The 24,818-nt window shown below is 44.2% G+C and overlaps 1 protein-coding gene across 1 annotated transcript in view; it reads left to right on the forward strand.

Annotated features, from left to right (window-relative positions):
• Positions 1-24,818, forward strand: part of TMEM245 (transmembrane protein 245) — a 127,290-nt gene that overhangs the window by 72,802 nt on the left and 29,670 nt on the right. Inside the window, exon 13 of the mRNA XM_065399749.1 lies at positions 11,468-11,590. Coding sequence (XP_065255821.1) covers positions 11,468-11,590 — 123 coding nt within the window. The remainder of the gene's footprint in view (positions 1-11,467; positions 11,591-24,818) is intronic.

Below are 24,818 nucleotides of genomic sequence, written 5' to 3' on the forward strand. Positions count from 1 at the left end.
TCCAATAAATGTGTACTGCTCCATTTCTATGACAGTTCCTTTCTTATCTTTTTTTGATCACTACAATTTTGTTTGAAGTAAATTTTACCACTTGCCTATCACTGAGGAGAAAGCAAGGACGTTGAATTAAAATGGCCTGTATCTTTGTTTCAAGCTCCTAACAAGAAAATAAATCATGTGTATAGTTACAAAACTAAGTATTTTTCGCTTAGTTGAAAAATTCTAATGTGGCAAAAACAGAGTTAAAAGGTTTTTGATAAGACTAACAATTTAATGTTTGACCCAAAGCAAATATTTTTTTTTGTTTAAAAATTCAGTCTATTTAGGTCATAGTTGAAGGAAATATCGATCAAGAGGTTGAGAGGCAGGTTCCTTGGTCTCATTTTTCCAAATTATTATTCATTGTTTTGAAAGCAGCTTATTCTTTCTTTGTGAAAGTTCTGTGAAGAATGAAATCAATATTTTACACTGTGTGGTTCCCTGAATTAATGCACTGGTCCTCTCACCTCCTTGAAGGAAAAAAAAATATAGTATTGAAACCAGTCCATACTGAAGCAACTGACTTACACTCAAATGGTGCATTAGGTCAGGAATGGTTAACATACAGAATCGCTACTACAGTGCAGGCACTTTTTAAGTTCTTGACTTGATCACTATAAAACAAACAAAAAAATCTTTACATTATTGTTTATCTATCTCCGAAAATAACTTCTCTGCTAACCTTCAGCATTTCTTGTGGAGGTAATTTAAACTAACACTTCCCTTGAGGCACTTCTTGCCATGGACCGGTAGGTATGTATTTGTTCCTTATACCTTGTGCTTCTAAAGATGTTACAGTTTTGACTCCTGAATATGGAGCAGGATGAAGTAACTCAAGGGAAAGTTACTTCAGTGAACCTTTTTTTCACTTTACAGAAATGATTTGTTTAACCCTTTCCTTAAATTGACTTATGCATGCATGAGGCACATTTCTTTGACCTTGCCCTTCATAAATAAAAATGCATGGCACTTTTTTTTTTTTTTTTTTTTAATCCATGTGCAATTTCCCACCTAGCAAGACAAGTGGAGAAGGAAATACACTTGAAGGTATCAGAGGAGTAGCCGTGTTAGTCTGGATCTGTAAAAAGCAACAGAGTCCTGTGGCACCTTAAAGACCAACAGATGTATTGGAGCATAAGCTTTCGTGGGTGAATACCCACTTCGTCAGATGCATATTCACCCACAAAAGCTTATGCTCCAATACATCTGTTAGTCTTTAAGGTGCCACAGGAGACTCTGTTGCTTTACACTTGAAGGTGCTACTCATGTCACTTAATGCATTGCTGGAAAGTGCTTGGATACCACGGTGATGGGGGTGCTATAGTAACCTGAATAAAACAGAATGACAATGAATTTAATGAAGAAAAGGATAACTATTTTTAAGGGCTGAAACCTAAAAAAAAAAAAAAAAACCCACTTATTTTTAAGGAAACAGCCACACAGTTTCCAGCTACATCAATTTATTTTCTTTTCAGTTTTGGTTTTGCAGTAGGAAAAAGAGAGCCCCACAATTGACTTGATTTCCTGTTTGTAGCCATGGACTCACAATTTATCCTCAATTATAGGAAACACCTGTCCCTTCTCTCCACACTCATGTCCTTTATGATGTACATTAGACTGAGCATAGTGTGATGCTATAAATTCTAAATGTGTCCTTTCTGGGCAGCATTCCCTTGCTGGCTCCTGTGTACACGACCCCTTGCATAAATATTATTAAAATAGATGAAAATGTGATTGTGTGCCACTAGAGCATTGATACTTGGACATGATAAACATTTTTGTTTCTTAATGCCAGTATTGCTGAGGTAAGTATGTGGACTTAAGCTAGTATGCAGTAGTACTTCTGAGATATTAAAGTTATGAGGCAGGTAATGGAAGCCTTTTATTTAGCTGGTGATTAATTATTCAGTAGCAGAAGAGTTTTGCTAGGGAAGCTAGGAACTCACTAGCAGACTAAATGAATTGCCAAGGAGCAGCAGCCGTAGCTTAAACTTTTTCTTCTTTGAGATGGTCTCTGCATTTTCAAACTTTTAGGCTGCAGCCCAGCTTTGAAAACTTATGGTAAGCCAGCACTAACCTGGGACTCTTAAGTGTGCAGTAGGGCACTAATGCTAAAAGTAACAGTAAATTCCTAAACAACAAACCTATAATTCTTATTATAATTCAAACCATTTTAAGAAAAGGAGAAAAACAAAACAAAACTGGATTTCTATGGGTATGTCTACGCTGCAGTTAGAAGCCCACAGCTGGCCAGTTGACGCGGGCTCACAGAGCTGCGGTTGTGGGGCTGTTTAATTACAGTGTAGATGGACTCTCACAGGATACTAGAGCCCGAGCTCCAGCCCGAGCCCCAGTGTCTGCACCACAATTAATCAGCCCTGAGCCCAAGCCCCATAAGCCCAAGTCAGCTGGCATGGGCCAGCCACAGGTTTTTAATTGCAATGTAGACATACCCTAAAAGGTCCCAAAGCTCTGCAGATAAGACTGGGCACATCCGAAAGGTGTGAATGTGCAGATGCTATGTTGTCAAACTCTATTTAGTAGTAAGTAAACTTACTTTCTCACCCATTGGAGTCTAAGGGTATGTCTACACTACGGGATTAATCCGAATTTATATAATTCAAATTTAGGAAACCGATTTTATAAATTCGAATGTATTCGGCCACACTAGGCACATTAATTCGGTGGTGTGCGTCCAAGCTACCGTACTAGCATCGATTTCCAGAGCGTTGCATTGTGGGTAGCTTTCCCATAGCTATCCCATAGTTCCCGCAGTCTCCACCCCCCTTGGAATTCTGGGTTGAGACCCCAGTGCATGATGGGGCAAAAAACATTGTCGCAGGTGGTTCTGGGTACAGCCTCCCCCTCCCTCCCTGAAAGCAACGGCAGACAACCATTTCGCGCCTTTTTTCCTGAGTGAACTCTGCAGACTCCATACCGCAGCAAGCATGGATCCCGCTCAGCTCCAGAACGCAGTCATGAATATTGTAAACACCTCGCGCGTTCTCGTGGAGTTTATGCTTACCCAGGACCAGAAAAAAGAGGCGAGGAGGAGGAGGCGGCGACTGCAGCGCAGCGACAAGCGTGATGAGGACATGGACATGGACCGTGAATTCTCTCAGACCGCGGGCCCTGGTGCTTTGGAGATTATGATGTTAATGGGCCAGGTTATAGGCTTGGAACGCCGATTCTGGGCCCGGGAAACAAGCACAGACTGGTGGGACCGAATAGTGTTGCAGGTGTGGGACAATTCCCAGTGGCTGAGAAACTTTCGCATGCGTAAGGGCACTTTCATGGAACTTTGTGACTTGCTTTCCCCTGCCCTGAAGCACCAGAATACCAAGATGAGAGCAGCCCTCACAGTTGAGAAGCGAGTGGCGATAGCCCTGTGGAAGCTTGCAACGCCAGACAGCTACCGGTCAGTCGGTAATCAATTTGGAGTGGGCAAATCTACTGTGGGGGCTGCTGTGATGCAAGTAGCCAAAGCAATCACGGAGGTGCTGCTATGAAAGGTAGTGACTCTGGGAAATGTGCAGGTCATAGTGGATGGCTTTGCTGCAATGGGATTCCCTAACTGTGGTGGGGCGATAAATGGAACCCATATTCCTATCTTGGCACCGGAGCACCAGGGTACCCACTACATAAACCGCAAGGGGTACTTTTCAATGGTGCTGCAAGCACTTGTGGATCACAAGGGACGTTTCACCAACATCCATGTGGGCTGGCCGGGAAGGGTTCATGACGCTCGCGTCTTCAGGAACACCAATCTGTTTAAACGGCTGCAGCAAGGGACTTACTTTCCGGACCAGAAAATAACCGTTGGGGATGTTGAAATGCCAATTGTTGTTCTTGGGGACCCAGCCTACCCCTTAATGCCATGGCTCATGAAGCCATACACAGGCAGCCTGGACAGGAGTCAGGAGTTGTTCAACTACAGGCTGAGCAAGTGCAGAATGGTGGTAGAATGTGCATTTGGCCGTTTAAAAGGTCGCTGGTGATCCTTACTGACTCGCTCAGACCTCAGCCAAACCAATATCCCCATTGTTATTACTGCTTGCTGTGTGCTCCACAATCTCTGTGAGAGCAAGGGGGAGACCTTTATGGCAGGGTGGGAGGCTGAGACAAATCGCCTGGCTGCTGATTACGCGCAGCCAGACACCAGGGCGATTAGAAGAGCACACCAGGAAGCGCTGCGCATTAGGGAAGCTTTGAAAACCAGTTTCATGACTGGCCAGGCTACAGTGTGAAATTTCTGTTTGTTTATCCTTCATGAAAACCCGCCCCCTTTATTGACTCCTTCTCTGTAAGGAACCCACCCTCTCCCTTCCCCCAGCTTGCTTTCAAAGGAAATAAAGTCACTATTGTTTAAAATCATTTATTCTTTATTAATTGATTATAAAAAGAGGGAGAGAACCTGAGTGGGGTTTGGGAGGAGGATCAGCGGGAAGGAAAAGCCCACTAAAAAAAGGTTTAAAAAAAAATGGCAGCCTTTTGCTTGGGCTGTCCACTGGGGTGGAATGGGAGGGTGTACGGAGCCTCCCCCCCCCCCCCCCCCCCGTGTTCTTACACGTCTGGGTGAGGAGGCTATGGAACGTGGTGAGGAGGTAGGGGGGTTATACAGGGGCTGTAGCGGCACTCTGTTCTCCAGCAGCCGTTCCTGAAGCTCCACCAGACGCCGGAGCATGTCTGTTTGCTCACGCAGCAGCCCCGGCGTTGCATCCTGCCTCCTCTGATCTTCCTGACGCCACCTCTCATCTCGAGCATCTCTCCTCTCCTCACGTTGGTCCCTTCTGTCCTCATGTTGGTCCCTCCTGTCCTCACGTTCACTGGCTTCTTTCCTATACTTGCAAACCGTGTCCTTCCACTCATTCAGATGAGCTCTTTCACTCCTGGTGGATTGCATGATTTCTGCAAACATCTCGTCTCGCGTCTTCTTTTTCCGACGCCTTATCTGGGGTAGCCTTCGGGAAGGAGGAGGGAGGCTTGAAACATTTGCAGCTGCTGGAGGGAGTGAAAAAAGGAGAGAATTTTTTTAAGATACATTTTTCAGAACAATGCTTATACTCTTTCACGGTGACAAATACTATTCACATTACATAGCACATGTGATTTCTGTGCAAGGTCGCATTTTGCCTCTTAATATTGAGTGCCTGTGGCTTTGCTGCTAGAGATCACAGACGCAGGTCCGGGCAACAGAATTCAGCTTGCATGCTGCCATGATAAGCCACTGTCTTTAGGCTTCTGCGCCCTGCTTTCCCACATACCAAGCAAAGCCCGTTGTGCTGCAGTTTTCCTGTTAGCTTGTTTTCTGCTGCTGAAGGTTAACACCCCCCCACACCATCCAATTCTCTGGGATGGGTGCTTTATCCCTCCCCCCACCGCGTGGCTGGTATCAGGGAAGATCCCTGCTAGCAAAACGCAAAAAGCTCTGAGCCAATCCTCTCTTCCCCCCCCCCCCCCCCTTTGCACTTGGCTAAATGCAGGGAAGGATTTCTTTTCAGCCACAGGCAAACAGCCCAGTAGGAACGGCCACCTCTGTCCCCTTAATTAAATTCCCGTATTTCAACCAGGTTACCCTAAGCGATATCACTCTCCTGAGGATTACACAGCAAGATAAAGAACGGATGTTGCTTGAATGCCAGCAAACACCGGGACCATACGCTGCCAGGCTTTGTCATGCAATGATACCAGATTACTTGCTACTAGCATGGCGTGGTCAAGTGTCCTACCATGGAGGACGGAATAAGGCTGCACTGCCCAGAAACCTTGTGGCAAGGCTTTTGGAGTACCTCCAGGAGAGCTTCATGGAGATGTCCCTGGAGGATTTCCGCTCCATCCCCAGACATGTTAACAGACTTTTCCAGTAGCTGTACTGGCTGCGAATGCATCCCAAGTGCTCAGGGCAAATTAATCATTAAAAATGCTTGCTTTTAAACCATGTTTTATATTTTAAAAGGTAAACTCACCTGAGGTCCGTTCCATGGGGTCATGGTCTTGGGTACTGGCTTGGGAGGGTACTTCAGTCAGGGTGAGAAACAGATCCTGGCTGTTGGGGAGAACGGAGAGCTGGGTGCTCTCTGCCAGCTCGTCATCCTCCTCCTCCTCTTCCCCTTCCGCGGAATCATCAGGTGTACCTGATGAGATTATCCCTCGGAATCCACAGTCAGAGGTGGGGTAGTGGTGGCGGCCCCCCCTAGAAATGCATTTAGCTCGGCGTAGAAGCGGCATGTCCGCGGCTCTGACCCGGAGCGACCGTTTGCCTCCTTTGCTTTTTGATAGGCTTGTCTGAGCTCCTTGACTTTCACGCGGCACTGATCTGAGTCCCTATTGTGGCCTCTCTCCATCATGCCCTTGGAAATTTTTTCAAAAGTTTTGGCATTTCGTCTTTTCGAACAAAGTTCTGCTAGCACTGAATCCTCTCCCCATATAGCGATCAAATCCAGTACCTCCTGTACGGTCCATGCTGGTGCTCTTTTTCGATTATCAGCCTGCATGATTACCTGTGCTGATGAGCTCTCTGTGGTCACCTGTGCTCTCCACGCTGTGCAAACAGGAAATGAAATTCAAATGTTCCCGGGGCTTTTCCTGTCCACCTGGCCAGCGCATCCGAGTTCAGATTGCTGTCCAGAGCGGTCACAATGGTGCACTGTGGGATAGCTCCTGGAGGCCAATAACATCGAATTGCGGCCACACTAACCTTAATTCGGATTGACAATACTGATTTTGACGCTACTCCGCTCGTCGAGGAGGAGTACAGAAATCGAATTAAAGGGCTCTTTAATTCGAATTAAATGGCTTCGTTGTGTGGACGGGTCCAGTGTTAATTCGATTTAAAGCAGCTAAATCCGAATTAAAGTCGTAGTGTAGACCAGGCCTTAATGAGTATTCATCCTCTTTGGTAAGAGAAGGGACAATAGCCCTAAAAGCAGAAAAGACAGTTATAGGGTATGTAAATGTTTTAGGAGCATTAATTGTAGCTCATTCTGGTACTTGCTGAGAAAACTACCATAATAGACCCCAAAATGTACAATTCAGAGGAAGAGATATACTATAATTGGAAGTTCAGTATGCTTCTTTATTTATAATGCACGTTGGTATAACATCAACTTGTTAGCTAAATGGCAGTATAATACTAAATGTAGCTCAAAAGGACTAGTATACTTCTTGAAATTTCATATGCTTGGCTTAAAAATTTGACCTTTTATAGGCATTTATTACATTTTAATATAAAATGCTGTTAAATATTGAACAAAGAAGGTTCTTTTTTTTAAAGAGAGAACTTGCTACTTTAATCTATATTAACAAAATGTTTAAGATAAAAGATAAAATTTACAAAATGGCCAAAGTCTCATTTTTCAAAAGCAGCTTAAGTGCTTTAGAGCCTGAGTTTCCATTGTGTTTCAACCTTGAGCTGTACCCTGTATTCAGGAGTAGAAGTAGGAGCACAGACCCATTTTCCAGTGATCCGTTTGTTGTAAGGTAAGTAAAAATCGCTGTCTGTAGTCCTACCCCTTCCCACCATTGATATGGACAGGGAGAAGGGAGAGGTTCTGATTCCTGCTTCAGGATTTCTTTAAGACAGTTTGTCAGGCAAATGGTCCCTGCTTATGAAATATATAGCCAGATGGTTAAGATTCAACCTCTGAAAAAGGAAAATCCTCGCTTCTTTTTCTGAATTATTCAGAAAGAAGAGACACTCCTGGTCTGTTTCTTTTATTTTATTTTTTTAAAATTCATGCTGGGATCCTTGAGAGTAAAATGGCCCTTCCTAAACCTATGAATAAACACTTGCAGCTTTCCAGGTGATGTGTGAGACCTGGCTCATATCTCCTTAGAGTCGATCCTGTGGCTGCTTTCACAAAGTCATCCATCATTACACTAGCAGTTAGTATCTTCTTCAAAGATATTCTGGTCAGGAAGGTAGAGGGCACTCTCTATTAAAACTGTCAGTAAGCTTCACCTATTTTGGTTTCTTTAGCTATGTTTTTTGCAATTCACGGACCTGAGTGGTATATATGTTCCAACTTGAGTTGGGCTCTACAATCCAATTCTAATTGTCCAAAGGATACCTCAAGTTGTTAAATATCCTGATGTCTGTTGTGGCCCTGAAAACTGTTGCTAAGGAATTGTCCAGTTTTACAGTTCATATGAACTGTTCTTCAGTAATAATCCAAAGGGCCCTCTGGCTTTGTCCATGATAAAGTGACTTTTCTGTGAGTTAATGTTTCTCTCTTTAAGGGATGTCACCTTTTGAGGGGTAAGCTAGATACCAGCCCTTCCTCATTCTCAAACTTCAAAGTTATGCTGAAAACAATCCCTCTCCCAGCAAAGGACCTGATGCTGGAAGATTGTCTGTGCTTTTCTCAAAATTTAAACAGAGCAATTGAGATATGAAAGTAATCCAAGTCTCACTGTCAAAACCCTTGGGTTAGCAGTCCAGACCTTGCAGAATAGGGAAGTCTTAATTCTCCTGATGTCAGCTGGCTTTCCTGAAGGAAGAAGTCTTATTTAGTCCTGCAGAATTGAACTATAATCACCCAAGACACATGGTCACTATAGTAGCACAGGTTTATTTGGTAGATTTACTGTCCCCAACTTTCCCCAGGGCAGATTTATATTTTCCTTCTACATTTTTCTTTCATTTACAGCATAATATATCTATGCCCAATATTTTGCACAAAGTCCAATACCTGGTTTCTACTATAAACCTCCTTTTGCCATTATTTGTAAATTTAGCGTATGATGTAAAATAGCTTGGGGGAGAGGGTTGAATTCCTATTAAATAACTTGAATTAAATAACTAACTCTAATTTTGGGAGTTCATTAATTGAATATGAATATACACAGTGGGTTCTGACTTGGTGTACTAGTCCCTGCCTGGGGAAGAAATTATTCATGCATAGCAATTCTCTTTAAGTTAATGGCATGCATTGTTTAAGCTTCTATATAGGTTTTTATGCCATGGTCATCACTATAGTATATGATGGCCTTCCAGTAGTGCATAAAATGTGACTAATATCTACCACATTTTTGTACTCTCTCTCTTCCCAGGGAGAGAAGTGTGCAGTGGAGTAATTTTTGTTTTGGAATTTTTTATATAATATATTTAGCAACCTGTTGCAGTATGTTAGAGAAGGCAAGATCAAAGAAATGTGCTTTGCAGTTAGAGCAGAAGGTGGTGAGGTTTGTGATGGTTCATGTAGGAGTTAATGCCATGATCTTGGGCTGGCCTTAGAAAGCACTCTGTTCTTCACAGGCAAGTTTTATGCTTATTGTAGAAAGTTCCATTGTGACAGAGGAGTGAAGCTGTCAACCATGGTCATAATCTTGATACCCTGGGCCCAAGCCATTGAACACCTTGAAGATCAGAACTGAGACCTTGAACTTAATTTGATACTCTCTGGGAAATCAGTGTAGGAAGCAGAAGACAGGAGGTATTCGCAATAGCCAGTGTTGGTGAGGTGACATTCTGCAACAGTCTGTGTACCAGTTAGCTTGTTCTGAAGGCTTCATGCCCAGGTATATTAAAGTGTTGTAGACCAGTCGAGAGTTGACGAAGCTGTGAATAACTTCATGTACTGTATATAAGTATTGAGACTCAGACCAATTGCGTAGCTAAATTTTTCATTTTATGACTAATCAGTAGACTAGGTGAGTGAAAATTATTAATGCTGAAACCACTAAACACATTTTCTAGTAACTATTATGTTTTAAAATCTGTTTTTTCAACCCTATTAGTTCCTTTCCTCACCTGATTTGTAATTTCATCATGCACTGCAAAGAGTTTGATGCAATTTTGGATCAGAATGTGAATGTCTTCAGTAGTATTACAGCCACTACTCTGCACTTCTTGACCTTTTCATTTTACACCAGTGTCCTCCTTTGCTTACCTCCACTTCCTCTAATTTCCAGAATCTGACCTCATTGCAGGCATGGCAAAAGAAGCCATTGTCCAACAGCCAAAGACAACCAAAATTTTTCTATTTAATACAAGATATTTAATTTTCTGTTTTGCCAGACAAGCTGCTGGTGTCCACTTAAAAAAACAAAACAAAAAAAAAAAACACCCTGATTGCATTGATGGACTAATGCCTCTGACCTAAAAATGAAAATCGACCTCCCACCTAAATTTCCTATTACCAAATCCAGGTTAACTGGGTGCTTTTCTTGACTTAGCCTGCTACTTTGTTGAATGACTTCTGTGTCTTAACATTCTTTACCCTGACATTCTATTTACCTCTGAGTGTTGAAGTAATCCTTCAGTATAAACTCACTTGCACCTTTACAATGGTAAACTCAGTCTGCTTTCTTTAGCCTTTGTGGCATATCCTGCATCCGTCACTATCTCAGCACTGCTCATTCTTGCATTTGAAAGTTCTTACCTTGATTACTGCAATTCCTTTTTTAGGACCTCCCAAAAACTGTTATCTAAAATGTGAGTATTAGTGTTTCCACACCCTGTGCATGCGCACGCATGCACACTCTATACATCACTGTATCCTTACCAACTTCAGTGTCAACTGAAAAATTGCTGTCCTTATCTTCAAAATTCCTACCTTTGTCGTAGTTCTTACTACTACTTCAGTTTATTTCCGCTCAGTTTTACCTTCTGTACTTCCCTGCTCTGTGCTGTCCTTTTTTGGACTTCTCTGCCACTGAGCAAGTTAATTGGAACAACCTGTTTGTACTAAGTCTATCACTTTTTTTTTTTTAAACCATCTCAAAACCAATCTCTCCGATGCTACCTGCAACTAGTAAGCAGTCAGTCAGTTCTCCCAAAATAGCACTTACTGATTTTATGTTATGGACTGTAGTTTACTGTCCACACCTAATCAAACTTAGTAATGTACCTTTACACAAAATCATAACTTCTGTATTGAGTTAATTGAATGAACAAGTCAGAAAATTAAATAGCCCCAGTTAATATGGAACTTATTTTTAACTCTGTGTTGAAGAAAATTACAGTATTTGATTTGAATTTAGCTTTGTAATGTTACTGCAGCATGTTTTCTGACTTAACTGCCATACCTACTTTTGAGGAAAGGATGAAATGTTTTTCTTTCCACAAAGTTCACTGATTGTAATAAAACTAGCAGCAATAAACAGTAAATAACACTGCCTTCCTAGTAGAATTGATGTCTTCACACAGTCTTTTGTATCAAAATTATGTATTTTATTAGAATTGTCAAAAAAATCCATTACAACATTTTTGATGGAAAATAGCTTTTTGACAAAAGGGATGATTTTATGAAAAAATTGTTTTAAATGAAAAAAATCTTAGATTTTTGTCAAAACCAAAAACTGTCTTGTTTAAAACAGAATTATTCTTTGCAGGTTTGTTGCAGGGAGAAATCATTCTCTGACCACATCTATATTTTAGATAATTTTAAACAAAGTAGTGACTTTCTGTCTTTCTTTTCCTTTCCAGATTCTGGAGTCCTTGTGGATAGTGATGAGTCGTAATGTGAGCCTACTCTTCACCACAGTAACAACATTAGTGACAATCCTCTTCTATAGTGGGACAGCCCTTCTCAATTTTGTGCTCTCACTGGTAAGTAGCATGCACTGGACAGATAATACTATTCATTTTACTTCCCTCTAAGTTGATGTAAACAAGGAGCTTTCACCAAGGATTTTAGGGATATCAATTCATCTTCCACAGAATGAAGGATTTCATTAAATATTAGTGAATTCTTGTTCACAGATCAGACTGGATTTTTTAAAGTGCTTTTGTTTTGAATATGTGCATATGTGGATAGTTAATATGTGGTATGGTGTGATACAGCATAAAGGTTTTATCAACATGAGTTTTGGGGATAACCGTTTTGCCCATTCATAAATAATGCAGGTCATCCTATACTCACAATGATAAATGCCTACATCCTCCGCTGCAGCTAGAATACACTCAACCTGAGGAAGGATGGAGATAGTGGTGTACTTGCCTGATCCTGGGGCCAGTTCAGTCCTTGGCACTACTTAAAATAGCTTGGAAGCTACTGACAATTACACTGAAGGTGTTCAAAGCTCCTAGGGGCCATTATAGAAACTGGATAATGCTAGGGTGTAGTAGGGATGTCCTTGTCAAACTCTCTCATAGAAGTACCCCCTGCTAGGGAGTCAGAAGGAAAAAGTGTAATTTTACTTGTACAGGGGGTGTATCAGGGAGCTGATTAATACAGCTTTCCAGATGCTTTGTGCCAGCAGAGTGGTGCAAAGCAGTTAAAAGGATTTAAAATCTTTTATTTCAAATCATTATATATTCTGCATATGCCACATATATTTAAAATATTTTAGAGTTTTCAGAGTTTCAAAAACTTTCACTGGAATTATTTGTGTCCTGCTGCCTATAAAGCTGTGTATCTTCATTACCAAGAGTCCAACTACTGTACAGGGTTTATAGCAAAAGGAATATTAAAAGTCCTTTAAAAGCTATTTTAGATCATATTTAGCATTTTTATGAATTTTATGACTTCTAAATCTGTTACCTTGGGACCTTCTAGACCAGGGGCGGGCAAACTTTTTGGCCCGAGGGCCACATCTGGGTGGGGAAATTGCATGCAGGGCCATGAATGTAGGGCTGGGGCAGGGGGTTGGGGCACAGAAGGGGTGCAGAGTGTACGAGGGGGAATCAGGGCAGGGGGTTGGGGTGCGGAGTGCGGCAGGGGCTCAGGGCAAAGGGTTGGGCACAGGAGGAGTGTGAGGTGTACAAGGGGGCTCAGGGCAAGGGGGTTGGGATGCCGGAGGGGTGCAGTAGGGGATAGGGGTGTGGGGTGCAGCAGGGGGCTCAGGGGAGGTGGTTGGGGTGTGGAGTGCAGGAGGGGTTCGGGGTGCGGGCTCCGGCCTGGCACCACTTATCTGGAGCAGCTCTGGCGTGGCAGTGGTGCGCAGCAGGGCTAAGACAGGCTCCCTGCTTGCCCTGGCCCCGCACCACGCCGCTCCTGGAAGCAGCCGGCACCATGTCCCTGCGGCCCCTGGGGGAGGGGAGGGGCTAGAGGGCTCTGCATGCTGCCCTCCCCTGCAGGTACTTCCCCCAAAGCTCCCATTGGCCGCAGTTCCCCGTTCCTGGCCAATGGGAGCTGTGGGAGGTGGTGCCTGGAGGTGAGGGCAGCGCATGGAGCCCTCTGCCTCCCTCCTCCAGGGGCCACAGGGATGTGGTGCCGGCCGCTTCCAGCAGTGGTGCGGGGCCCGCAGTGCCACAGGGATAGCAATCCCATGGGCCAGATCCAAAGCCCTGATGGGCCGGATCTGGCCCGCGGGCTGTAGTTTGCCCACCCCTGTTCTAGGCTTAAGAACAAGAACTGTGTCTCTCTTCTCCCCTGCCCTCCCCACCCAAAGGGGAGACTGCCAATTTCCCAAATCTAATTTTATAAAGCTCCTATTTCTAGACCTGCAGAATCCTGAAAGATTAGACCTTAATCCTATCACTGGTTTATATTTTCATATTGCCTATCCTGAACTTGGAGCCAGAATAGATTGTGGGTAGTGGAGTGGGAATTCTACCATTTGGGGGGGAAAGGAAGGAACACTTATCTGACTCTTTCTTAAAAAAAAAAAAAAAAAAAAGGTGGGGGGGGGGCAATCTGTTAAAAGATGATTAGGGTGTTCGACTAAATCCCAGATTGGAATGGTGGACAGAGTATAGGTTTGGCAATTAAAAGTTAATGCTAGACATAATTTAACATTAATATCAAGACCTATGCAAAGTACTTCCTTAGAAAGAAAAAAAATCAAATGCTCAGCTGCAAAATGGGGAATAACTGGCAAGGTGGTAGTACTGCCTCACATGTAAGACACAGGAGATAGCTGTCCTGCTTTACCCAGCTCTGGTGAGGCCTACAGATTAAAAATTTTGAAAATCCAACCTATGAAGAAAGGTTAACAAAACTGGGTTCAGTCTTTTCTCAAGGGGACCTGATAAGTCTTCAGATAGGTTAAGGGCTGTTATCAAGAGCTCTGTGACCAATTGTTCTCTATGTCCACTGAAGATAGGACAAAATGTAATGAGCTTAATCTCTATAGTAAGGGAGATTTAGGTTATATATTAGGAAAAACTTTCTAACTTTAAGGGTAGTTATGTAATAGATTAGAATTCCAAGGGAGTTTGTGGAATCCCCATCACTGGAGATTAAGAAGAAATGGTTAGACAAATACCTGTCATGGATGGTCTAGATCAGTGGTCACCAACTAGTAAATGGTGATCGACTGGTCGATCGTGGAGCCTCTGACAGTTGATTGCCCTCTCAGTCTAGGGTTGCCAACCCTTCTGCAGCCATCCCTGCCTGTCCTGGCCCCACACGGCTCCCGGAAGCAGCTGGCACATTCCTGCAGCCCCTCGGGGGAGGGAGCAGGGGGTCTCTGTGTGCTTCCCTTGTCTGCAGGCACCGCCCCCGCAGCTCCCATTGGCCAGGAATGGGGAATCGCGGCCAATGGGAGCCGCAGGGGTGGTACCTGCAGATGGGGGCAGCGCACGGAGCCACCTGCCTCTCCCCTCCCGCCACCCCACCCCCAGGAGCCACTGCCGGACATGCTGGCCACTTCCAGGAGCGACGCGAAGCCAGGGCAGGCAGAGAGCCTGCCTTAGTCCTGCTTTGCCACTGCCTGGGAGCCGCTTGAGATAAGCGGTCCCTGGCTGGAGCCTGAACCCCTCCTGCACTCCAACTCCCTGCCCCAGCCCTGCACCCCCTCCTGCACCCCAGCCCGGAGCCCCCCCCGCACCCAAATCCCCTCCCAGAGCCCGCACCCCTGCCCCAGCCCCCTCCCAGAGCCTGCACTGCAACCCTCTGCCCGAGCCCTGAGTCCCTTCCCAGAGCCAGCACCCTGAACTCCCTCCTGCACCCCAACTCCCTTCCATAGCCCGCACCCTGAACCTTCTCCTGCACCCCCAACCTTCTGCCCCAGGCTCAGCCTGGAGCCCCTCCCACACTGTGAACCCCTTGGCCCTAGCCCAGAGCCCGCAAACCCTCCTGCACCCCAACCACCTGTCCAAGCCTGGGTGAGGGTTGGGGAAAGCGATAGAGTGGGCGGGGCCTCGAAGAAGGTCGGGGCAAGGGTGTTTGGGTTTGTGAGATTATTGTTATTTCTACATTTTCTTTGAGGTAGATCCTGGGTTGTACTTAAATTCAAAAAGTGATCTTGTGCTTAAAAAGGTTGGAGACCACTGGTTTAGATAAACTTGGTCCTGCCTCAGATTCCAGGGGCTAGACATGGTGACATCTGGAGATCCCTTCCAGCCATACAGTCTGATTCTATTATATTACCTCCACGTATGTGGATAGTGTGATGTGAAAAGGTTTTATTGGTATGAGTTTAGGAAGGCCAATTTACTTACTTACCCATTTAAAAATTACCTACATAAAACATGCTTATCTCTAACAACTTTTATATGCATAGATTGTAATCTTTTAGAATCCTTTTAACCTTGTTGAAAAACTTGGTCTGACTATGTGTCCACTTATTTTGCTTACAGTTCTTTCTAAAATCTAGTATTGTCAGTTTTTCCAAAGTACATCTCCAAACAAAGGCATTGTTCTAAGTAGGGTAAAGTTATTGTAGGGAATTGTAAGCAAAACTGCTGAATACACAATTCTGTTTTATATTTCATTCATTAAGGAAGTATTTTCAATAAATTAGTTTTATTTACCAAAATGTTTTCTTCATTACAATATGCTTTTTAGACTTGTGTATTTATTAATACTAGTGCATATATTAAAATAGTGGTCTGATACATACTTTAAAAAAAGCGCTCGTTTTTAGTGAAAGGTATTGTGTTGTTGTTGTTTTGGGGGGGGGGAGGCTTAGCTTTTTAAAGATTCTTTTGATTCTAAATCTGATAGCCACAGCTGTATGGAGTTACTAATGTTAGAGGTGATTTCTTTCTTTCCATTGCAGCTGTGTGTTGACAGCTGCTACTTTTAAATAACTTAATGGCTGGAACAGAGCCCGAGGCTTGTGATCACCTAGATCTCAGACACCGAGTGAGCTTGTGTCAAGGACTCTGGCCTGAGTGGGTTTTTTAATCTAAACAAATACTGACCTTGGAAGTGTGATTGAAATCCTGGTGGTGTTTTTGTTGTGTATTTTTCAAAATATCTGTTTTGAATAATTGGAAGAAAATAAAGGCCTACTGCCAGATTAATTTCAGCAGTTAATGGAGACAGTGAGAAGAGGAGAACAAGATCTTTTTCCATTTGTTTGGATAACTAAAATTGCATAACTTAAATCAAATGCTAATTCAGGGCAATTGTGTGGGTTCTCAATCACACTTGGGTAAAAAATAAGAGTGGGCTATAAGGATTTCTTAGCTGAATTACTACCTTAAGTTCCAGAGAAATGACTTTTATATCTATTTGTAGTTATGCTGTTTTGTAGTTGTCCCGTACTTCAACTGGGGGAGAAAAGCATAGAAAATAGATTTTGTGTATATAATTATTTATATTTCTTCCTGGGTCTAATATTTCACCCATGATGAAACAACTGAAATCAGTTTCTGTAGGCTAGTGAGATTATATTAGAAATAAAAATATTTAAAGATGAAAAGAGCCTGATGAATAGGTCTTCACAGTTCTTAAAGACCACATCTCCACCCTATCGCTGCATTGCCCCTCTCCACCCCCCCATCCCTCAGGGAGAGGGAGTTATTTCTGATAGTCCTCTACTATCTTCTTTGCTTTCATTTGTGTAAATCATTCACAAACATTCTTGCCCAAAAGGGGGAACATAATCATTTTGGTATAGTGGATCAAATGTTTAATTTAAACTCAAACTTTAAGTTCTACTAATGGTAAAGTACACAGTAAAAATCATCATCTTATAACCATAAATAATTTTAAAAAAGGAAAAAGGGCATCCTTAGCATAAGCAGTAAATCTGTCCACTGAGCCTGGTATACAGGGATCCAAACAGTCTGTTCACTGGGACAGTTATTAAAATGAACATGTTAGTTGTCATTCTGAGAACTCTGGAGAGCTGGTTTTGTTGGATTTAAATTCTTTCCTAGCAAAACATCAGCTGAACTACCATCCAGAGGATGATTTTTCTTTCAAAATAACATGGAATTTTGCTGGGAATAAGGTAACTTTCTACTTGTCTCTTCATATGCTCGTTTTCCAATGTAATATGTCTCAGATAACTCTTACAGCTTTTGCAGCTTTCAAGTTTCATTCCCTATCATGTATATCAGACAGGATATCAGTAGTCCTGCCTCAGTTCCTCTTCTTTGGGCTTGCATGAGGAGTCCTTACAACTTCTTTCCATGTATACTAGGTCATATGAATATCCTGTTTGTGAATATTAGGTGTGAGGTTTTTCTGTAACTTCTGAGGCTCAGAATCTATATTCTGAATTCTATGGATATGTTGAACCTTGACTTGGGTCTCTAAAGTTTCCAGTTTTCTCTTCAATAAAATTGTTTTTAGTAAGTAATTTTACAAGTTTGAATGTCTTTTTTGCAGTTTCCTTTATTTCATTAAGCTCAAATTCAGTATGCCCTATTCTCTACTCCTTTTTGTGGAAACACTTAAAATTCAAAGGTTGACAGCTTCACAGAAACTCACTATCCTAGAAAGGAAACAGATTTTTGTAGAGATTCCATTTTATGTGCAGCGACAAGATAATTTCTTTCTAAAATATTCAGAATACCTTTTCACTTCAGCCAGTGGTTCAGAGATGAAAATTTTTTCAAATGCACTGTGCTACTACCCCTGGTTTGAGATGTCTGAGCCATCTGTTTTCCACTTATTTCCTCCTATTTTCTGCTTACTCCTACTGTTAGCCATCGGAGGCAGATATTCCCCTCAGCGATGGTGTCAAGGCTGATTCCCCACTCTGGCACTTCAAATGCGGAAGGTGGGGGCCCACAAGGATTCTAAAACTTAATACTGGCCACTCCAGGCATGTATTAAACTCCCAAGGTTGCAGCTTTTCTCTGACCTCGGATGGGTAGATGCTGCCACCACCCAAGTGCAAACACTCCTTTGAAAACCCAGGAAGGCGCACTTGGGAATTCCTTCCTGTGGGGTACCCTCAAGCCCTTTCACACTTCAGTGCAGCATGGTCAGGCTGCAGGTGGAAACGCCGTCCCCAAATGTATGGGCGTAGTTTCTCCAGAGCATACACAATGGCGTAACATTCTTTTTCTGAGACTGACCAGTGGCTTTCCCTCTCAGTTTTTTTTTTGCTGAGAAACACAACAGGATGGAATTGTTGATCTGGTCGTTCCTGCATTAAAGCTGCTCCTACACCACGCTCGGAAGCATCTGTGGTTACGACGAACAGTTGGTTGAAGTCCGGGGCCCTTAGTACAGAGTCAGACGTAAGGGCTGCCTTAAGCTGGTTAAAGGCTTTTTGACACTTTTCAATCCACTGAACTGCATTTGGCTGTTTGTTTTTTTTGTTTTGTTTTCTGGTTAGGTCTGTTAGTGGGGTGGCAATTTGGCTCTAGTGTGGTACGAATCGTCAGTAATACCCGGCCAAGCCCAAGAAGGATTGGACCTGCTTCTTTGACTTAGGGACAGGCCAATTTTGGATAGCATTTACTTTCCTGGGTCCCGGTGCCAGGATGGAGGGATGCCCTTAACCCAGGCTGAGTTCTAACTGCAGAAGAAAGGAATTTCTTACTAGAGATGAAGCACTTGGAGGTGGAAGCACATGAGGAGAGAGGCGAAGCATTTGGAGATGAAGCGCTTGGAGGCGGAAGTGGAGCAGAGGAGAGAAGCGAAGCACTTGGAAGTGGAGCTGAAGCGCTTAGACCTGGAAAAGGCTAAGCTGGATCAATCAGGTAGTTCTAACAGTCCTTCTCCAGGTACTGCTCCCCATTCCAAGAAATTCCCCACATACAAGGTAGGTAATGATAGAGTCCTTCTTAGAAAATTTTGAAAGTGCCTACCTTGGGTACAACCTTCCTCCAGACCAGTATATGGTGGAGCTGAGGCCACAACTCGGTGGACCCTTAGCAAAGGTGGCAGCTGAAATGCCTAAACAACACATGAACAAGTACGAACTTTTTAAACAAAAGGCCAGAATTAGGATGGGGCTAACACCTGAGCATGCCCGTCGGCAGTTCAGAGCCCTAAGGTGGAAACCAGATGTGGCATTTTCCCGACACGCCTACCACATCGTAAAAAATTGGGATGCCTGGATATCAAGAGCAAATGTTAAGTCTCTGGAAGATGTGTTTCTCCTCATACAGATGGAGCAGCTCTTAGAGGGTATTTCTGAGGAAATAGAAAGGTACATCCTAGATGGGAAGCCCAAAACTGTGATCGAGGCGGGGTAGATGGGAGCCAAATGGGTGGAGGTGGCGGAGAAGAAGAAAGCCAGTAGCAGTTAGTGTGGATACCAGAAGGAGCAACCTGAGACGACACCCCACCGTTGGAGTCAGCCCCAGGCTCCAACTCTCAAGGAGGAGCCCTCCACACAGACAGGGAAACCCCAGATGCCCTCTCGTCCCAGCACTCTACTCTCCAACCAGCCACCTCGCCCCAGCCCACAATCAGTTGGGCGATTCTTCATATGTAATGAGCTGGGGCATGTGAAGGCCAACTGCCCCAAGAGCACCAGCCGACTGCAGCTCATCAGCCTGGGGTCCCAACAAGAGCCTTCAGGCCCAGATGCCTCGCAAATACCCCCAGAGCGAAGGGAAACTGTGAGTGTGGGCAGAAGGAAGATTACTGCGTGGAGAGACACTGGAGCACAGGTGTCAGCTATCCACCAATCCCTGGTGGACCCCAAATTCATCGATCCAGAGGCCCAAGTGACGGTGCAACCCTTTAAGGCCAACTCTTTTAACTTGCCTGCAGCCAAGTTGCCTGTCCAGTACAAGGGCTGGTCAGGTATATGGATTTTTGCAGTCTATGATGATTATCCCATTCGCATGCTGCTGGGAGAAGACTTAGCCAACCATGTAAGGCTAACAAAAAGGGTGGGGATGGTCACCCGCAGCCAGGCTAAACAGGCCTCCACACCTAACTGCATTCCTGAGTCTCCTACAGGAACCCAGCCAGAGGTGGTGAAACCAGATCCAAGACCAAAGTCTATGGCAGCTGTTGTAGATCCAGTTCTTGGGACCCAGCCAGAACCAGCCCAAGGATTGGGACTGGTGGAGCAGTCAGCACCAGAGCCCGTGCTTGCAACCCCACCAGAGTCAGGGGAGCCAGCATCAAAGGGCGCCACAGAGCCTGCATGTGCAGCAGCAGCTAAACCAGCACAAGAAGCTCAACCAGAGCCTGAAATACAACCTAGTGTAGCAGCGAAGAGCAGTTCACAGTCGATGAAACAAGCATCACCTGCATCGCTTCCGGTGGACCAAGCCCAAGTCCAAAACCCAGCAAGGAACTAATGTCTCCAGCATCAAGGGAGCAGTTCCAGGCAGAGCAGAAAGCGGATTAAAGCCTCAAAGGTGCTTGGACAGTGGCATGGAGTGACCCACCACCTCTCAGCTCTTCCAATAGGTCCAGGTTTGTTGTAGGAGGACTTTTATACCATGTCCCTCCCAGACCCTGGTGCCCTTGGCTTGGGTGCTGCCCCCCTGGCAGTACCCCACTCTCTCTCTGGGTCTCCCCACCCAGGGGAACCCCCACCTCCTATCCCCACGTCGCCTCAGTCGTGGCTACTGCCAGTCACCATCTAGCCCCCGCGCCGTGGGGCGGACTGCAGTCTATCAGCCAATCATCACAGGCAACAAGGGGTTTGGACTGGCTGCCTTTACCCACCCTCAGGCTGCCACTCTACAACCCCAATACCTATGTGGGCCTAGGACCAGGCCCTGCAGCCCAGGGAGTTGCTGGCCTAGGGCTTCTCAGCCCCCAAGGCCTTTCCCTAGCCCTGCCTCACTCTAGGTTCCCGGTGAGTTCCCCAGCAGCCAGGCCTGTCTCTCTCTCCAGTCAGAGTGAGACTCCTCAGCTTCTGGCTGCCCTGGCCTTCTTATAAGGCCTAGTTGCTCAGTTTGGGGCGTGGCCCCAGCTGCAGCCACTTCCGCCAATCAGCCAGGGTTTTGCTCCCTTCTCCAGCCCTCTGCAGGGCTTTTCCAACCCCTTCCGGGTTGGAGCGGGTGTTCACCCCGCTACAGGGACACAAAAATCCAATCCTGTTCTTAAAAAAGGTAAATTTAATTAAAAACTAAAAGAAAGACAATACATCTGGAATTTAGGCTTTTTGCTAGGTTTTAAAAAAAAATAATTGCAAGGATTAAGCATCAAGATAGCTTCTTGAGGTCCACTTTAAAGGTTACAAGCAAAACAAAAGCACTGGGGTTAGCACAGAGGAGTTCACAAGCCATAAAGAAATAAAAAGAAATAAACCTCACCATGTCTTTCTAGACGTTTTCTGATCTACTTGCGTATCTGGGGTTTTTAATTAGTAGTTTCGAGGTATGATCTGATGATTTTTCCATACCTGGCCCAAAGCTTCTTACAGCATTGCTGCTCTGTCCCCCTCTTCCAGGGAGAACAATAACAGACAGACAAAGGGGAAGTTTTTTCCCAATTTTAAAAGTTCTAGCCTGCCCATTGGCTCCTTTGGTCAGGTGCCCACTCCCTTCCTTTTACCTATGGACTTTTTAACCCTTTACAGGTAAAACAAGTAGAGAACAGCTATTAAGAGGGGTTTTATAGCTAGCTGGCTGGCTGGGTGTCCATAAAAGGGAGCTCTCCCCCCCCCCCCCCTTCATTTATGACAGATGGACACTGCGAGTTTATTTCCTGTCTGCGAGGGGCACATCACCCAGAAATTTATTTTGTTTTCAAAACAGATGTTAAAAGCAAGAGTTGTTCGGTTAAAGCTCTTTCTCCGAGATAAGTCTAAGGCCTGCCTAAGACCCTTTAAAGCAGGCTCCTTCTGGGTCCAAGCAGTCCTTTGCAAAAAGTGCCTCCACAGTAACTACTTGTGTCTCAGCTTCTAGGGCTCCTGCTTAATCAAAGCCTTCTACTGATCATTTTGTCATTCCCTCTTCCTATCCACAAAGGGGGAGATTTCAGCACCTCTCATCCAAGAAGCATAGACGCAGGTCTCCATCTAAATTGAAAGAGACATCTCCACTTTCAGCTTGAAAAGAGGACAGCTGAAGGCCTCAACAAGGGTCCCTCTGGTGTCCGCAAAGACACCGAAGTTGGACCTCTGATGTTGGCGAAGTCATTCTGTCTCTGTCTTGGATATAGAGTCTGAAGTATCACCTCATGGGTTTGCTCTCGTGCTGATAGGGCTGTTGGTTCTGGTACCGATCGCTTCGGCACCACTTTTTTTGGACCAACTTCTGTTGGTGAGACAGATGAGCCTTCACAGAGCTCTTCTTCACATCTGGGAAACTAACCCAAGTAAATTAGTTCCCAGGAAGTCAGCTTGGTGCTCCATTTTGAACTTAAGAGCTCTGAACACATTTGTCTGTCAGTGCATATTCAGAATGGTGACCCTGGCTATAATCTATACCTTGGACCTTTGAGAGCTGCAAACCAGTCTAGATCTGCAGGATGTATATTTCCATCCCCCCAGCACACAGGACATAATTGCAATTTGTAGTTGGGAAGGCACATTATCAGTCTGCAGACCCAAAAGTCTGGCTGACTTTGCGTTTGTTCATAAGAATGGTTGAAGTCCACTTACCGATCCGAACAGATATCATATAGACATGGAAATACAGATTCCACAAGAAATCCTTTTATCCTTAAACTGGTGGAAAAACCCATGTCAAGTATACAAGGGCATTCCCTTTTCTCTACCTCCCTCCAACAAAGATCCTAGTGACAGATGCTTCCGTTTTGTCTAGGTGTAGTCCCCCCCCATCCCAATTACAAGTTTAGGATTTATGGTCCCAAAAGGAGACTCGCTTTGCATATCAATATTCTAGAACTCAGAGTAGTTTCTTCCTTACATCCACCTCAAGAATCCAAGTAATAACAGACGATACCACAGTAATCTTTTACAGTAGAACCTCAGTTACGAACACCAGAGTTACGAACTGACCAGTCAACCACGCACCTCATTTGGAACTGGAACTACACAATCAGGCACCAGCAGACACACCAAAAAAGCAACTACAGTACAGTACTGTGTTAAACATAAACTACTAAAAAGAAAAAAAAAACTTTTTTTTTTTTTTTTTAAAGGAACCAGGTAACGAAATTGTTTCTGTGCTTGTTTCATTTAAATTAAGATGGTTAAAAGCATCAGTTTTCTTCTGCATAGTAAAGTTTCAAAGCTGTATTAAGCCAATGTTCAGTTGTAAACTTTTGAAAGAACAACTTTTTCAAGGTGGTGGTAACTCTGAAGTTCTACTGTATATAAACAAACTGGGAGGAGCCAAATCTACTCCCACTTTTCAAAGAAATTATTATCCGGTGGAACTGGAGCATACAACATCAAATTGACAATTTCAGTCCTTCATCTACCAGGGCTACAGAATATGCTAGCAGACCACTTGAGCAAACAGTTTTCACAGAACCACAAATGATCAATAAAAGACCCTGTCATCCAATCAGTATTCAACCAGTAGAGATTTCCAGATATTGGCTTATTTGCTACCCAAGAGAATGTGAAATGTAAAAACTTCCGTTCCACAGGGGGTTGGAGTCTGAGATCTTGAGTGGATGCATTCCACAAGCGTCGGTGTCTATGTACCTGCCAATTCCTCTTGTTCCAAGAGCACTGAAGAAAATCAAGCAAGAATCAGCACTGATAATCCTCTTAGGTCCAGCCTGGCCTAGGCAATACTGGTTTCTGGAACTGATAAAGCTTTCCATATGTTCTCCAATAACAATAACACTATCACTGCCTCTCGGGATAAAAGGAAGACTTTGCATCCAGATGCAGCATCCCTGCATCACACTGTCTGGATGCTGTCAGGTTGACTGTCATGAAAAGGACTTGTTCTAGAGTTGTGCAGAATATCTTAATACAAAGTTGAAAAGGTTCAACAAGATCTATTTATGTTAAGTGGAAAAGTTTCAGTCTGGTCATCTCAGGGCATTTTGTCTCCAACTCATACTGTTTCTTCATATGCTCCCATACAAATTATATTTAAGGATTCAGATCTCTCGATCAGTTCACTCCAGATTCACGTAGCAGCAATATCTGCATGTCATCCACATATTCAAGACCGTAACATTTTTTTTTTCTCATCCATCAGTGGTCAAGTGTCTCAAGGTTCTGACTCATGTATTTTCACCAGTGGGGGAACCACCCCCCTTCTCCCTGAAATATTGTCCTCAAGGGGTTAATGCAGTGGTGCCATTTTTCCTGTTGCGTCCTCTCTTACAAGTAATGGAATGTGTCCATGCCTCCTCCTTCCCCCCCACCCCCCATTACTGCACAATTGGCTTAGCAGAGGGGCTGGGACTGGAGCGGGGCTGCAGCTGGGGCTCCTTCCCCACACCCTGTGGGAGCTGGCCCAGGCCCTGTTGCCCCCTCCCTCCCCCCCCCCGTGTTCCTCTGTGCCCTCCGGGGCGGGGGCACCCCAGAGTTTGAGGGCCACTGGGTTAATGGGTCCTCCATTTGAACCCTTAGCTACCTGTTCTGTGTTGCATCTTTCTATGAAGATGCCTCTCTCAGTAACAATCACTTCAGAAATGAGTTGACCAGAACACTATATCAAAGGCAATTTATTAATAAATATTTACTCTTACAGATTTAGATGATGAAAATGATGTGAATCTTGTAACTCGCATGTAGCACACCACTTTCAGAAATCCAACAAAGCAGCTCTGCATTAAGGTCTCAAGACTGTAGTTCTTTGTGTCTCAAACACTTAAACTTTTTTGTTTTTGCAAGAGAACTCTCTGGAAGTCAGATAA

Source organism: Emys orbicularis, chromosome 2 (genome assembly GCF_028017835.1).
Source record: "Emys orbicularis isolate rEmyOrb1 chromosome 2, rEmyOrb1.hap1, whole genome shotgun sequence".
NCBI lineage: Eukaryota > Metazoa > Chordata > Testudines > Emydidae > Emys > Emys orbicularis.